The 16,996-nt window shown below is 31.6% G+C and overlaps 2 protein-coding genes across 2 annotated transcripts; one reads left to right on the top strand and one right to left on the bottom strand.

Moving 5' to 3' along the window:
* Nucleotides 1-200: 200 nt before the first annotated feature.
* Nucleotides 201-7,783, top strand: LOC126770177 (zinc finger CCHC domain-containing protein 8). The gene is made up of 7 exons (XM_050489415.1): nt 201-1,033; nt 1,369-1,538; nt 2,131-2,329; nt 2,976-3,107; nt 4,247-4,424; nt 4,751-5,097; nt 5,185-7,783. The coding sequence occupies exons 1-7, from the start codon at nt 308-310 to the stop codon at nt 5,983-5,985; spliced, it is 2,553 nt and encodes an 850-aa protein (XP_050345372.1). The 5' UTR covers nt 201-307; the 3' UTR covers nt 5,986-7,783.
* Nucleotides 7,405-12,119, bottom strand: LOC126770248 (small integral membrane protein 14). The gene is made up of 4 exons (XM_050489530.1): nt 11,929-12,119; nt 11,590-11,663; nt 10,037-10,231; nt 7,405-8,456 (listed from the first exon to the last, which is right to left on the bottom strand). Exons 2-4 carry the CDS (start codon nt 11,659-11,661, stop codon nt 8,418-8,420), a joined length of 306 nt encoding a protein of 101 aa, XP_050345487.1. The 5' UTR covers nt 11,662-11,663; nt 11,929-12,119; the 3' UTR covers nt 7,405-8,417.
* Nucleotides 12,120-16,996: the final 4,877 nt, after the last annotated feature.

Below are 16,996 nucleotides of genomic sequence, written 5' to 3'. Positions count from 1 at the left end.
CACATTTTCAAATACAAAGGAGTTAACCTACTTAAACATTTTATTAATTAATTGTGAAGCTACATCATTAATTCTTTAATTCATGTCTGTTTCAAAGCTTGCCTTTTTAGGTTACTGGATTTTAGTATGTATATAATCTATGGTCGTCGGCCTACCATAAATTTATGACGAAAGTGACTTTTTAAACACGTCAAAAATCACAATAGAAATGTGAAGTATTTCTTATATTTCTAATACATTTGTATTAGTATGCTTAATAATTCATTACTATATTTGACTTGATTGTATATTTTTTATCATTTATAACATGGCTAAAAGAAAAGCAGGCGTTAATGATATAGTTTTTGAATTAGATAATGATGATATTGAAATAAGTAGTGATGATGATACTAAAGAATCAAAAAAGGGACGATTTGGAACTGATAACATTATGAAATCATGCGAAAATAAAAATACAAGTGACCGTGAGTGTGTAGAAGTTATTAGTATTGATAGTTCTGAAGAAATATTTTCAGAAATAGAACCACAAAATAAAGTTAATAATGGAGGGAAAATACCTTCTGAAACAACACCAATAAAAAATAACTTTAATGTAAAAAGTGACTCGAATAACGTACAAAATAAACAATCAAAAACAGATAAATGTCGAAAAACCGGGAAAGATTGCTTAAATACGATTATATTTGAAAATGAAATAATTGTTGATTCACCTGCTTCCAACAGTGATTTGAGTGTTGTCGGATGCGAAAATAGGACACCATTAATATCAGTGCGTTTTAAAGACACTAAATTAGCGCATGTTTATAAAAAAACGATAAAAGATTTTCTAATTAATCTATTAAAATCAAGGAGTGATGAAAAAATAAATGATACTCATGAATCTGATAACGAATTTGATATCTGGCCAGAAGACTTGGTTGAAGAGGACTGTAATAAAGAGGAAATATCTAATTCAAATATTGATGATAGCTTATTTTTTGTGGACACAGAACCCTGTGAAGATAAGCACATAGAAATACCTAAATATAGTCAAGTATGTTGGTCAGATATATTTTTTCTTTTTTAATCATTCAAGTTATTCAAGATAAGTAGAAAGATATTTGTGATTAAACATTTTTTTATCAAAATTAAGTATAAAAATATTTCTTATTCAAGCTGACTTTTTCACCTATTCTAAAGTTTACATTTATAAAATACCTGTTGGTGGTGTGTCCTCAAATTCTATGCTGCTGTTGAAAATCTCTTGACAAAGAAACCAATAACTTTGTATTCAGCGAACTTAGCGTTTGCACACAGGACCTCAAGATTCTACTATACTATAGACATTTATTGATTCTACTATACTTTACTGACATTAAAAATTTTCAGATTTCATCACTGATTTCAAACAAAGTTGAAGAAGAAAGTCCTCCTGTGCCGTTAAGGAGGCGGCAAATATGCTTCAATTGTGATGGTGAACACCAACTTCGAGAATGTCCCTTACCTAGGGATAACTGCAGAATAGCAGGGAACAGGAAAGCTTTTCCAACTAAAATGGGGTTTGTTAAATGTGGAAATATTTTTTAAAACACGAGGCATTAGCGTGGTTGGTAAATACTTGCCTTTCAAGCCGAAGGTTGTGGGTTCGATTCCCACTCAGGACAGACATTTGTGGGCATGAACATCTCTGTTTGTCCGAGTCTGGGTGTAATTATCTATATAAGTATGTATTTCCAGAAGAAAAGTAGTATATGCAGTATATCAGTTGTCTGGTTGCATCGTATAAGCTCTGCTTAATTTGGGATCAGATGACCATGTGGGAATAATGTCCCAAGATATTATTATTATTTAAAAAAAATTAAATGAATTAGCAAGCTTATGGCAATGGGCCACATCTGTCGCACAACTGACAACCAGTGGGAAAGATAAGTTCTTGAGTGGTTGCTATGTCTCGGTTATTATAAAAAGATTTCTGTAATTTGTATGCATAATAGGTAGTATGGTTTGGAAAATAAGAGCTGAAAACCAAGCTCAGTGGTATAGTTTGGAAGATGATGATTGAAGAAAATACTGTTTTAAATTGTATTCAATTGTATCCATAATTTTAGAAAGGATATGTTCTAAATGATATATATTTTCAAAATTTTGCAGACGTTACCATGTGGAAGATGACCAAAAGTATGGACACTTAGTGCCTGGAAGGATTTCATCTACACTTAGAAATGCATTAGGACTGAAGAGATATGAACTGCCGTTACATATCTATCGTATGAGGTTATTGGGTTACCCACCAGGATGGTTAGAAGAGGCTCGAATATCACATTCTGGGATCACAATGTTTGACTCCTCTGTAAGATAAAAACTGCCTATCATTCAGATATATTTTCTTCATCTACGTTTCACCACGGTCATAAGAAAATGACATCCCATTCCAATCCTTATAAGTAATAATGATGCCACACATTGAAGTTATCACTTTTGCCCAATCGTTCAAGTCATTCTCCATCTAACTTCCCAAAATCCACTTAAACAAAGTGATCAGATTTGTTCTAAATTTCTTTACTTATTTTATAATGAATATATTGTAACAATTTTTGATTCAATGGTGTGTGGTGGTTAGTGGGTAGAACGCGTGAATCTTAACTGACGATCGTGGGTTCAAACTCGGGCAAGCACCACTGAATTTTCATGTGCTTAATTTGTGATTATAATTCATCTCGTGCTTGACGGTGAAGGAAAACATTGTGAGGAAACCTGCATGTGTCTTATTTCATTGAAATTATGCCACATATGTATTCTACCAATCCACATTGGAGCAGCATGGTGGAATAATCTTCAAATCTTTGGTTATTAACAGGCTGTTACTGTACTGTTCATTAATAATTATTATTATGTTGAAATTTATGTACTTATATAAAGTATATTATATTGTGTGTACTTAAATTGTATGTCACATGCATAGTATACGCAATTCATTATTTATTTCATATCTTAAGGGTACTGCAATTCTGGATCCTGAAGAAGAAGAAGGTGAAGTTTGCGAACCAGGTTCTAAAGACAAATTTGATATAAAGAAGATTCTAGACTTTCCAGGTTTCAATGTTTCTGCCAGTTCCCAGTATGTAGAGGTAAAAATAAATATTTGTTATATTTATTAGGAATATTCAAGTTCTATCTAGTGTCTATTAGTTTAAGCATCTTTCCACTTTAAAAAGACTCCATTAATGTTTTGAATTAATATTTCTTGTGTGCGTATCTTGAATTATTATTAGTCTTATATTTTAATTTATGATAAATTTAGGTAAAACAAAGTAGTGGACAGTGCAGCCCAGGCTGAACTCTTAAAACTATTACTTGATGAAAAATAATTCCTTCATCATAAATTTATTAAAATTAAACATTAATTTTAATACCACAGTATCACATTATATATATATATTATTACCATACTAATGCTATAAATGCAAAAGTAACTCTGCCTGTTTTGCGGCTAAACCACTGGGGAACACAAGGGGAACTCTTTAATTCTTAAACCGCCCTCTTCCGACACGTGGGCGAAATCTATTGAATAAAATACAACATTACAGACATTTAATATAATTATATACACACTACATGCACACGGGGTCAACCATTATGATTTATACACCAGATGACTATTATCATAAAATAGACTGATAAAGATGAAATTGATACAATTTGAAAGCTTTGAACTAGGAAAACTAACTTTTATTAAGTAGATGAAATGAAATCCAAGATACAACAACGATAAATTAAATAGTTTTTATAACATTTACAAAATTTCTTCACCTAATAAACACTTCTGAATTTATTTTAATTATGTATAGTGCTGATCCAGTACGGATACAAAATTGTAATTCCCAAGTATTGGTGCAAACATAGACACATGGTTAATTTATAATATACATTTTTTTTATATATAGAATAGGAAGTCGGACGAGCATATGGACCACCTCATGGTAAGTGGTCACCAACGCCCTTAGACATTGGCATTGTAAGAAATGTCAACCATCGCTTACATATCCAATGTGCCACCAACCTTGGGAACTAAGATTGTATGTCCCTTGTGCCTATAATTACACTGGCTCACTCAACCTTAAAACCGGAACACAACAATACCAAGTACTGCTGTTTTGCGGTAGAATATCTGATGAGTGGATGGTACCTACCCAGACGAGCTTGCACAAAGCCCAACCACCAGTGGATACATATGAATAAAGACATTGATTTAATTTTTATTATACAGGAAGGACATTTATTCGGGCTGCCGCCTATGTCGGAGCAGGACAGCAAGATGATGATGCTACAAACATTAGCTCCTAATGCAGTGAAGGCATACAAGCGCAAAAAATTGTTGATGTTCCCCACATCTAATAATACCTCTTTGCAAGGACAGGCCGAAATGGAGTTGGACAGCGACGATGGTTTGTTTTATGTCTCAGATCTAAATGTTTCAATACAATAATCATTATTTTGTATATAATACTAGCTTATATGCAATTCTATATAATACGACTGTAGGACAAAGTCCATCACTGTTAACCAAACGCTACTTATTATTTTCTTGCTTTTATTATTATATGTCATACACATACTTAATGTTTTTCTTCAGTATTTTTGGGGCAGTAAGTAACTAAAGAAATCTTTTTGCACTAGTTTACAAATAGAAAATCTCTATTAATTTATCGGACTGCTGTATAGTTCATACAATATTAGGGACTTTCTATTTCACATAGTTGTTATTTTTCAGAGGTAGTATTTCCATTAATTCCGCCTTTACCTGACGAAGAACCTCCATCAGTAGAGCCTCCACCACCACCACCACCGTTGCCGCCGCCAGAAGATCAACTTGAATCTAATTCATCCGTCAAAACACTTAATAATAAAACAAAAAATAATTTGGAAAAGCAAGCATGTAGTACTACAGTAACAACCGATGGTAAGAGTGCCAGAAGTACTTCTAACGAAAAGAAAGAACATTCAACTAATGAAAAGATAGGTTTGGATTCCAGTGATGTGGAAGTTATAGAAGTGCTTCAAGTGAATGATATACCAGTGCCTGAAGATGATTTGATCACCATTGATGAAGACTTTGATGTAAGTATTATAATACAAGAATTTTGTACCGCGTTGCTGCGAAAGCTTATTGAATTGCTTTTATTATTTGTTAATTGAATATTTCAGTCTACATCACCAACAAGCAGTGGTCGTCAAAGTCCAACTCTCGATGATTTAGAGAAAAAGAAAAGACTTCTTTTGAATGCACTTAAGTCTGACGTCGTATCAGCCGTCGAAACAACTATTGACCTTTCAGAATCAATTGAAACCGAGGGAAGTATAAGTGAAGCTGACAGCGCTGGTGTTATAGAAATCGATGAATCAACGGAAGCACTAGAAAATGAACAACAAAATGATAAGAAAGAAGAAGTTGATGGAGATGACGGAAATGACGAATCTGGAAAGCATCGATTATCAGTGGATGTGACTGAGAGTTTAATTGAAACAAATGAGGTCGCAATTTCTCCAGCACTTAAAACAGTCAGAAATGTTGATAAAGACGAAAATACAACTACAGAAAATAACATTAACAACGACAAAACTATAAATGAGCAACAAACTTCAAAACCTATAGAAGCTTCAAAATCGTCAGAAGTCGAAACTGGTCAGACGGAAAGTACCAAGCAATGCAACGAAGCAGATAATGAAATTACTTCCATTCCATCGTCATCACAAGCGAATGACTCAGATCAGAGTGTAAAAACACCAAACACAAAGGCAGGTCACGTTAAAACCACACAATATGGTACGCCAGTTATAAACGTCGCGTCGACGTACATGAAATTACCTAGCGAGGATAAGTTTTCAAAAGACATTTGTGATGTTATTAATTTCGAAAATCTTCCAAACTCAACTGGTAAGTTTAAGCAAATCAGTACTTTGCTTAAGAAAGTAAAATCTGTTGTCGATATGATACAGGATTCATGATTATAAACGACCACCTTGTTGCGAGGTGGTGTATTGAGAATAAAAAAAACGTGGTGGACATTAATATAACTATAATTAAAAAAGATATTTCAACTTAGTGGTATATAAAACATATACTCTACGACAAAATTAAGATTATAGTTTAACTTACTGATTTAACAATTTTTTTTTTAATTTAAAATTCGCGTTTAAGTAAGAGGTTCATTGAGAAAATATTATAAGAATCAATGCCTTAATGCGTGTGCATCAGACAGTCATTCTATAAAATAATACCAGCATTTAGTACTATTTAGTACCTTTGTTTAAATACTTGGCCGACAAAAAAAAATGGCCGAGCATGGCCATTCATAACTTTAGGACTCCGTATTGTGCATTTATCTTTGCACGATTATTTAGTACCTAAACATACATTTTTATGTATATAAAACACTGACTCAAAAATAAAATTACGTTTTTTTTTGTTAATGATTTAGGTACCAAATATTTAAACAAAAGTACTAAATAAGTACTAAATGCTGGTAGTATTTTAAAGCTGATCCTTCATTTGTACAGTCATTTTCAAGCACGCTGTACTAAGATTTGCTGTTATTCTAATAGCAGAAAATTGTAGAAATGTTCAAAAATATATGAAAACATTAATTTTGAAATGTATTTTACACTTTTTTTCGAATTTGGATATTCTTCGGTTTTCCGAAAAATGATTATTATGCGTATTGATGATTACCATGATATATTTTATATCATGGTATGATGATGATCATGGTATGATGATGATCATGATATATTTTTCCATCAGTGTGCGCGTGTCTCAGTTCTAAAAGGTCGCATGTGGTTCTGATCGTGTGCATATTATAATATTTAAAGTATTCTATTGCTATTAGACACAAAAAGCTAGCGCTATCCGTCGTATATTAACTAAGACAAGATATATATGACAGTAACTAACATTTCAACTTGTAGAATGCACCCGATTAAAGATGTGTTAACTGGTTGAAAAAAAATCTTAGTAATAGTATTAGGTGTTCTAAATTTTTTTTTTTACTTTATCAAAACCATTAAACGAGAGAGATATAAAACATAATATTTTATTTTAATAAATATACATGTGTAGAAATAGGATAAGTCTAATTCCATGCTCAATATTGTAGGTTGAAATAAAATATTTTTGTACCATGGGTAATATTTTGAGATTAAAAAAAAAATACATGTAGCGTTTGCTTTATTTCTCGGATTAAAATCTTGGAAATAACTTTTTTTTTATATTTATAAATTGGTCAAAAAAAGTACAATATTGTTGTATTAAATACATGTTTTAGTTATGTTGTGCTTTTATCTTTTAAACTTATCTAAGTAATAGTTAATTTTAAAGGAAATAAATCATATTCGTAAGGTTTGTTAAAAGCAAATGAAACAACCAAATATTATGTGTCATAATATTTATTACTTTGCAAATTATACAATCTTGATTGTTGTCATATATTAAAATGTGAAAGCAAACATTAATCTAGTGGAAAAAAAACTTAATAATTCGAAAACCCAACCCAAAATAAAACAAAAACTAAAATTAATGGAATATCACAAGCTGAACCAGACGAATAATCTGGTTAATTTAAACAACAACAAAAAAAAACTCTTTATTCATTTGTAACCGCCATAGAAATACTAAAGGGGAGACTAATATTCGAAAATATTGATTCATTTATTTAAAACATCAGATCTGTGTATTGTTTTAAAAACGGTTTCCTTTACCGGTTAAAATACATAACTTGTGATGCGATTAAGTGTTTTCAATGTAAAACTTCATAATCTATTTGCAAATTCATTTATACATTAGCACCAATACAATCATGATTGGTAAACAATTATCATAAGTCAATAATTATACTTATGTTTATTTGATTTCAATATAATTTATAAAAATTTGCAAACAAACATCGTTATAATCTCACTTTTGAGTAAATTTAATAAAAAACAATTACAAGTTATTTTATTTATTTATACTATAATGGTTTATATAGATAGATTTTATATATCGACAGTTGGTAGGGTACCAGATTATATTTATTTTACTCTCACATCTGACAGTTAACTCGATTTCTGGTTTGATTACTTATCTGTTGTACACTATTGAATTTAAATATAAAGGTCGAGAGAAAACCTATGAAATAAAATTAACATTATCTTGGCAATTAATTCTTTTCTTCATGGAATGATAAACGGTTTTTAATAAGGTGTCAGTGTAGTTAAAATGTCTCATCTTAAAATGAACTATTATTACTAATATAATATATAACATAACTATGTATATATATCTTATCTATACTTAAATATGATATTAATTATTGTTTATATCCATTATGTTGGTTTATGTTTATACATACAGATTCGAATTATCCTCTTGAACAGACAAATTGAAGAATGTTATCAGTATTTTAAATTCTTGGAGGCGTTGGTGGAGCGCCATCCCGGTCCTGTTAAAAAACGATTCTAGTTTAAAAGTATTAAATAACAAGGTTTTTAAGTTCTTATTATATTAAGTTCCAAAGATATTGGTATTCGAAACATAGTTTATGCATAATGTTTATCAACGAGTTTTGACATTTATATAATGTTTAACATTATATAAATGTCAAAACTCGTTGAGTTACGATTAGAGAAAAAGTAATATCGCGCGAACATTGTGCATTATTGCTTGATCAGTCCGTAAAGGGACGATTAGTCCGATGCGGTCAAGCGCTCATAAACGCACTGTCAGCACCTAAGTGTGTTGTTTTCAACACGTGAATATATCACGTGAGACACGAATGAACTTAGAACTTTTTCCTTTCAAACTTGAAAGTACTTAGTATTCGAACATACTTTGAATTTTGGCGTCAAAAAATAAAAGTAGAGCTCTGTTTTACTACACTAACAAAGTAATACAAAATTTTAATAATTGATAAATTTGGCTGTTGCCGTCTGACGTGAATTAGTCACTCAAAGAATTGAAGGGGTCAATGAAGCAATTCAATGAAGAGGTAAAATTAACCAATCTACACTAATGTTTCTTACTTATATGCCATTCGGCATTTTCCTCAGCTGAATAAGAACTAAAGAACTAGCATTATTCCTAAAAGACGCATTTCACAAAACGATTGACCCCTACGATGGTCGATTTATAAATGTTTGTGCAAAAGGTCATAAACTTTCATTTCGTGAAGAACGTTTTACGTCAATCGGCGTGTTCCACATTGAATAAGTTAAACTGACAATACACCGTCAACCATGGATCTTAGATGTTAACAGTGCCTTGTGCCTGTTACTAAAACATTAGCCTTCCCTTCAAACTGAACTTTGATAATACAAGGTGTTGACGGTAAGCGGTTGAAGAAATACATAATCAGTACCGTTAGTAATGTTTTGAGATATTTTTCTAGTATTCGTGTTCAGTATTTCACTTGTTTTTCTTATCTACATTTTTTTATATAAAAAATGTACACTTAATGGACATATTAACCATTCTATACAACGCCTATGCGCGACCAACCGCGGGAACTAAGATGTTATGTTCCTTGCACCTGCAGTTACACTATCTTACTCCTTTCAAACCGGAACACAACAAGAGTAAGTATTGCTGTTTGGCGGTACAGTATATGATGAGTGAGAATTCTCTACGCAGACGGATTTGCACGAAGCCCTAGCTCCTAGTCATACATATTATTTTATAAAATATTACATAAATAAATGACGCATTTATAATAAGGTAAAACACATGCATATTACCTACACATCATTGAGTGGTGATAAAATATATAAAAGCCCTTTTGTGTATTTGATAATGCCAGATGCTCTTCAATACTATTATTATTATTATTTAAAATATGTACTAGAAATAACATTAACAGTATCAGTCTGTGAATGTCTCACTGCTGGGTTAAGGCCTCCTCCTTTTTTGAGAAGAAGAGTTTATTACACCACACTGATCTAATGCCGATTGGTGAAATGCACATGTGGCAGACTTTCATCAAACTTAATTGGTTATAAATATATAATAAAGTAATATAAAGGTAACCTGAGGATTAGGCATCGGCTTAGCGACGTCCTCTATCTGGTTGCGGCGCGGGCGCATCATGTACATAGCTACAGCAAGAGCCATCATCAAGAACATGACGAGAAAACTGTTGCCGGCAGATTCTGGTCTCGGCATCCCTGGCATTTGCTCGTCCAGGCATTCGTTGTTTGTACAGTATGATTGACCTTGGCGAAGCTGTGATTAGAGAAATTTAATTGTAAATGTAGATTTACTAAAAAGTTACCATATTATAGTTTAGAATGTAGTCTCTTATAATTTTAACAGAAGCCTGTAAATAATGCACTACTATTGTCTGTGGTTGGTTGGATATGCAAGAAGACAGACAATTATTACAACAATCTTTAAAAACAGAACATTTTAAAATATATGTATTAAGTAAGAACAAAATACATGAAAATCGCTTGTTTATTGTCTTTAATTAAAGCTATTTAAATTTTTTTTAATTTAATTTGTTCTGCAGTTTGAATTTGGTGTCATTATTGTCTATGAAGGAACCAAACATGTTTTCTTTCATATCAATTGCCACAGGAATACACATATTATGCTAAAGACTGGGCTTCCGTTCAGTCGAGAAGGGGAATTATTGGTGTCAGTTACTATTTATTATAAGAGCATAGACAAACATAGGAGCTAAGAGTCTTGGAGTGTCCAGTACTATTGGTTAAATTGTGCAGGTTGCCAAATGCATTGTCTGTATCTTTGAAGGCCACAGATTATATGCCTCGCAGTACAGATAGTAGTACAAATCATTTTCAATATATAACATAAGTTTTTAATACTACATTAATTACCATTTGAAATATTTCTACTGGTCCAACTAAAAAATATTTTAACCCATCTATTGAAAAAAGTTATAGGAAAAGAAATGTAATTTTATAAGACTATAAAACAATGCTAGGACTAGACATAGACATAATGTTTAGTTGAGGTGATACCCTATGAAGTAGCTAGTGTGTCAGTATGCTAAAAATTTAATCAAATTATTTGATTGGCATTGCATACACATTTAGAAATTTGAAATCTTCACTTAATTGAAATTTACAGTCAATCTGGTTGAAATATTATTAAATCAAAAATATTAGTTGCATTAATTCTAATTAATATAGATACTGCTATAATAATTACTTAAATAAAAATAAAATAGGAATAAATGAACACTATAACAATTCTACACATGTTGTTAAAATAGTTGGAACAAAGTTATTAAACAAGTCAGAATAATTAGCATAGAGATTGATAAGAACTTGTGGTTTTGATTTGTGTAACTAATTGTTTTATATTACATTTAAGACTGGAGTTTGAATGCCATATTGTTTCGGGACTGTTAATTTATTTTTTACTTACTAATGTATAATTAATTAAGTATTAAATTTTCCATAAGTTGTATAATGAACTGAATCAATCGACATGTATTGTGAATACGTAATAATGTCTTAAAATATTTAGTTAAAAAAAGTTAACAATTATTGCGGACGTGTAAATCTATAATGTTGATAAATATGGTACAAGGTCATTAGATGATATCGACTCACCAACGAGATGAGTCGTCGCATCGCCAGTTCATGGTTCCACAGGCATTCACACGGGTCCATTTCATCGCCCATTTCTGCGCAAAAGTAAATCATCGTTCAATTTTCGATACGCACTCGTCATAATGGACAATTACGTGACTATTTTAATTATTTCTATTTATTGACACGACTACATTGTGGCACAATCCTATAATTTTAAGCGCAATTGCAAAAAATAGAAATTCTATTACACAGCAATATTTTTGTTTTTATTTACAATTAAAAAAAAACATTGGAAGCTGATCTTCTGTCAAATGAGAGAAAGTGATTTCTGTTTTTTATTGCATTAGTAATATTTACCTGGATAGTAGAATAAGAAGGTAACGAAAATATGTAAAGTTAAATTAAATATTTTGCAACTGTTAATGTAATGCACCCGCGCTTAGCCTGATAAAACTAAAAACTTTAGGACGACTACACCTACGCCGACATTTTTCACTGTCTGCTTGGACTTTTCTGATTGGCTTTCATGACGAAACAATCACAGTGCAGTGTCCACAGGCTATAAAATGTTAGTGTTGCTATACCTTTCATAAATTATCCTTGTAATTTTTATTATAATTTGGTAAGGTTTTATTAAAAAAAAAAAGATTTACTTAACAGGTAATCCATTGAGATGAGTCATGGTTAGATGATTAGCGGTACAAAACTTGATATTACTGAGATATTATAGACTGCAGAGAAAAAGTTCTAATTATTATCAGCTGTAATAGTAATACTTTTTAATATCATTGTAGGTACATAATATTTTCTTATTTTATCACGATTCTTTTTCATTTTTCACAGTAGAATATATCAGATTCGTGATGCATATTAAGCACAATAATAATAATATCCTGGGACATTATTCACAGACGGCCATCTGATCCCAAACTAAGCAGAGCTTGTACTATGGAAACCAGACAACTGATATTCTACATATACTACTTTTCTTTTGTAAATACATACTTATATAAATAATTACACCCAGACTCGGAACAAACAGACATGTTCATGCACACAAATGTCTGTCCTGGGTTGTAATCGAACCCAAAACCTTCGGTGTGAAAGGCAAGTATCCATCCAACCACGCCAACCAATTAATAATTAACCAATTAATTTAATAACGATCATGACTTTTTTATACCCGATGTTTCAATAGAGTTGCATCTTGATAGTCAGGTCAGCAGCTGTAGCATATAAATATACCTAAAATAATCTTATAAAACTTTTTATTATAGCAAAAAGAAGGAAATGCACAACATTTTATATGTTGATTTTTTCATAGTTGTATATTAATAATAATTTAAAAAGTACCAGAGGTATACAGTAGTGTAGCTTATCCACCTGATAAGGTCCCAGATGCGGCGGTGTTGTTAAACTTATATCAGCCCTTAAAGTGATAGAAAACGAAAAGAATAATGTGGCTTACACATGAAGGAAAGTTTAGTAAATGAAGTACACCGGTAAAAAATAAATATTACAACAGAGATAAAAAAGACAGAATAAGAAGTGTTATTAATAGAATTCTCAGTCAAACGCAGGCACACCTAATTTTTTTAAAAATGTTATCACTACTTAAATTCGGGTTTGTTGTCGCCTTGCTTTCATTTGCAAATAGTGATTTCGGATTGGTTTTCTAAATATTTTATATAATCTTAAATTGTCTTCAGATAGCTGAAAGATACCTATATCAATTACCGCAGAAGGTACAGTCGATAAAAATAATGTTGAACTTTGAACTTCCAAATAGTTCTAAATTATGGTACCTAATTGAAACAGGTTAGTAATTTAATATTAGTGATTTTTTACACTATTTATGTATATTATATAAATCAAAATAATCGTAAAGAATATTGCTGAAATATTGTGATAAAATAAATATATATTTCAGCCCTAAAAAACGAAGCTTAACAAAGTTTAAGGAATATGACTTGTTTAAAGTAGTAAATTAGTTAAAGTAGTATTTAAGTCAATCGGATCATTATAATTTTTTTGATTGACATATTTGAAAGTACGCCGGAAAGCCATGTATGAGAGGGGCTTATGTCGGATACTCCTACAGTAATTAATACATAATATAATAAAGTAATAAGAGATATAAACTAAATGTTGTATCAATAAAACATCCTTGACACAAAACACAATAACTTTTACTAGCCGGATGCGGAATTGAACCTCGGAAAAGGTATAACTAATATAGCTATGTAGTAAACTACTCTACTAGAGTTAGACCAAAGAGTCATTTACAATAAACAAAGAGCTATACATATTATAAAGCTATATAAATAAATATATATATATGTGTAAATTTATTTATAGTAAAACGACTTTACAGAAAAGAGGGAGGGAGAATTTGATTATGGCAGAAATATTACGATATATAATGAGGTAAAAATGAAATTAGCTTTGTAAAATTCTAAATTGAATTACTGACCAGACAAAAAAATGGAATTACTGACCAGCTCACGTGTTCCCCTCCTTTTACAACCCGGGTTCCTTTAAACGAGGCGTGAAGAGGCATCTTGAGGGCCGGCAAGGCGAAGGCGGCTAGTGCAGAACATTCATCCCGACTGTACTGGCCGTCATCGCGTTTGGACTCTACTACCACTTACCATCAGGTGGAGCAGAGTCATTTGCCCTCTCAGCAAATATAAAAAAAAAATTAAAGTAATATCTACTATTCAAAGAATCACGATAGAATTATTGGGTACAATGCAAATATTATATATGGTAGGTGCGGGTAATAAGGCCTAAATAACAAAAATGGTATTTAAAATGATTGTATTCGCTCGAAGTCACCCTTGTAGGTACCCCTCTTAGATGTCACTTCATACTTGTCGCTATGTGTTCGCTTGCTCTCTGCCACCAATGTTACGTTATTTATCGTGAAGAGCAGTTGCGCTACTCAAATATTAAGAATTCATCCGAATCAATTGTAAGTATTTTTTTCAATACTATACTTATATTATAAATATTTACCCTTTAGTTTTCTTTTATTCTTGTTTTCTAAGAACTTGGTGTTTAAAAAATGTATCAAGAGTCTAATAATGATTTATTTTATCTTTATTTATACATGATATCAGCGGGTATTAAGGCCTACCGAATTTATTCGTAGGCCTTATTATCCACCCTCCTTTTTTGTACAAACATTTGTCTGTTTTAACAGTTTATTTTATTTGTTTTTCAGAATGTTAGAAATGTAAGCAAAGAATTATAAATTTGTCGAGCCGGTTGACGTGGATGCCTTTCGCGCCGCAGGTCGTGGGTTCGACTCCCACCCAGGACAAACATTTGTGTGACATGTCTGTTTGCCCTGAGTTTGGTTGTAATTATCTATAAAACGTAACGTTACAGCCTGTAAATGTCCCACTGTTGGGCTAAAGGCTTCCTCTCCCTTTTTGAGGAGAAGGTTTGGAGCTTATTCCACCATGCTGCTCCTGCGGTTTTGTGGAATACACATATGGCAGAATTTTAGTGAAATTATACACATGCAGGTTTCCTCACGATGTTTTTATAAGTATGTATTTACAAAAGAAAAGTTTTTTTTTTAATTATTTTAATTATTTAATTAAAATTAGTTAATTTCGATAAACAGTTTTTGATTTATTTCATTCATCATTTGATTTATCTCCCTTAGGTAGGCCTTAATACCCGCACCTACCTTGTGTGTATATTTGCAGTCTCATCGCCGTGCCTCAAACAAGTAACAGTGTGCCTAGTGCGAAACTTTTTACGTATTCAATAGCGTTGACGTTTATTGTGTTTTTGGTATGGAATGCAATCAGCGCGGTCTAGTGACAATAATCGAAATATATCGAATAAGTAAAAAAAACTCTCACTCAGGTACATAGTATAATTTATGTTATTGTTGCTGACCATAATCATCATTCTATATAAAGATAGAAAATATTTTTTGTTTCGAATGACATACTCGTATTCATATTCTAAAATAGAATAGTAAAAGAGAAGATATTAATACAAAATAAATACGTTTTAAAATTTTAATTTCCAACATGTTTTATTTTTGTGTAAAATATCTTTCCACATACTTGATTGCCTTTCTTCTATGAAAACAGCAATTTAAATCACGTTATGTGCTAGAATATATTTGCGTATCAATATGCTTACATAGTTTTAGTTACCATTTAATAATAATAAGCTTTAAAAAAGAAAGAGAAACGTTATTCATAAAAACTGCTACACATCACAAGAAATTATTTTTTTAATGTATTTAATGTATGTATAGCCGAGATGGCCCTGTGGTAAGAACGCGTGAATCTTAACCGATGATCGTGGGTTCAAACCCGGGCAAGCACCACTGAATTTTCATGTGCTTAATTTGTGATTATAATTCATCTCGTGCTTTACGGTGAAGGAAAACATCGTGAGGAAACCTGCATGTGTCTAATTTCACTGAAATTCTGCCACATGTGAATTCTACCAACCCGCATTGGAGCAGCGTGGTGGAATAAGCTCCAAACCTTCTCCTCAAAAAGAGGAGAGAAGGCCTTTAGCCCAGCAGTGGGACATTCACAGGCAGTTACGGTTATGTATGCCATGTAAATGTAACTGGATTTTTTATTATATTTAAAAAAAATATACTTACAATTCAAATTCCGTCGTTCGGTGGTAATAAAAACACAATAAATAGTTTTACTTAATATATGTTAATAGTTTGACTTTGTTCAGGACATACATATAAATTTATTAACTGTACCTACTGAATGTTATTACCTACATACCTTAAATAATGTAATTATGAGTTAGGTGACGTCATAGACAAAAATAAAGAGCTACGGTAGACATAATAACATACACAAACTCGATTTGAATTTTATTTTTCTAAAGTCTGTAGTATTTTTCTGCAGCCCTTTAATTGCCCTTATTTTTTTCCTTCTAAGCAAAAGCCTTGCTTAGATATCTAGAAGAAATGTCTCTTTGTAATTAAAGAAATGGTTTCGAGCTTAACTTTTGCTCTACGCCACTCCGCTGCGGTAATTAATATCTACGTCTAGGTATATGAGGATGAATGTCATTCGACATCTCTCTCATCGCCATGGACGTAGCAAAGATTTAAATATTTTTAGTGCCTTTAAGTTCCATTCTGCGGTATAGAAAAAATAATAAATGTTACATAAAGATATTTGACTTATTTGAAAGCGTTACAGTCCTACGCCTCCCACGCCTGTCTACGGTAAATCCGTGAACGAAAATATACTGTTAGTATTCAATTTATTTTCCTTCGTTTTCTTGGATGTAAATTAAAATAAGTGAACAATCAAATGAAATTCAACAAGGAAGGAACCTGCTATTATTTTAAGGTCATTAAAAAGTCACGTATCCATTTGACTCTTAGAATATAAACTATAAATATGTATTAGAACAA

This window comes from Nymphalis io, chromosome 8, assembly GCF_905147045.1.
Source record: "Nymphalis io chromosome 8, ilAglIoxx1.1, whole genome shotgun sequence".
Classification (NCBI taxonomy): domain Eukaryota; kingdom Metazoa; phylum Arthropoda; class Insecta; order Lepidoptera; family Nymphalidae; genus Nymphalis; species Nymphalis io.
Note: the sequence above shows the minus strand (reverse complement) of the source record. Positions and strands in the feature narration are given on the sequence as shown.

Bases quoted from the DNA above. Each gene is read 5' to 3' on its own strand.
- LOC126770177 (XM_050489415.1), top strand. From the start codon at position 308: ATGGCTAAAAGAAAAGCAGGCGTTAATGATATAGTTTTTGAATTAGAT. The intron at 4,425-4,750 runs GTTTGTTTTATG...GTTATTTTTCAG, and splicing joins GGAGTTGGACAGCGACGATG to AGGTAGTATTTCCATTAATT. The intron at 5,098-5,184 runs GTAAGTATTATA...TGAATATTTCAG, and splicing joins CCATTGATGAAGACTTTGAT to TCTACATCACCAACAAGCAG.
- LOC126770248 (XM_050489530.1), bottom strand. From the start codon at position 11,661: ATGGGCGATGAAATGGACCCGTGTGAATGCCTGTGGAACCATGAACTG. The intron at 10,232-11,589 runs GTGAGTCGATAT...CTCTAATCACAG, and splicing joins TGCGACGACTCATCTCGTTG to CTTCGCCAAGGTCAATCATA. The intron at 8,457-10,036 runs GTTACCTTTATA...GTTTTTTAACAG, and splicing joins AGCCGATGCCTAATCCTCAG to GACCGGGATGGCGCTCCACC.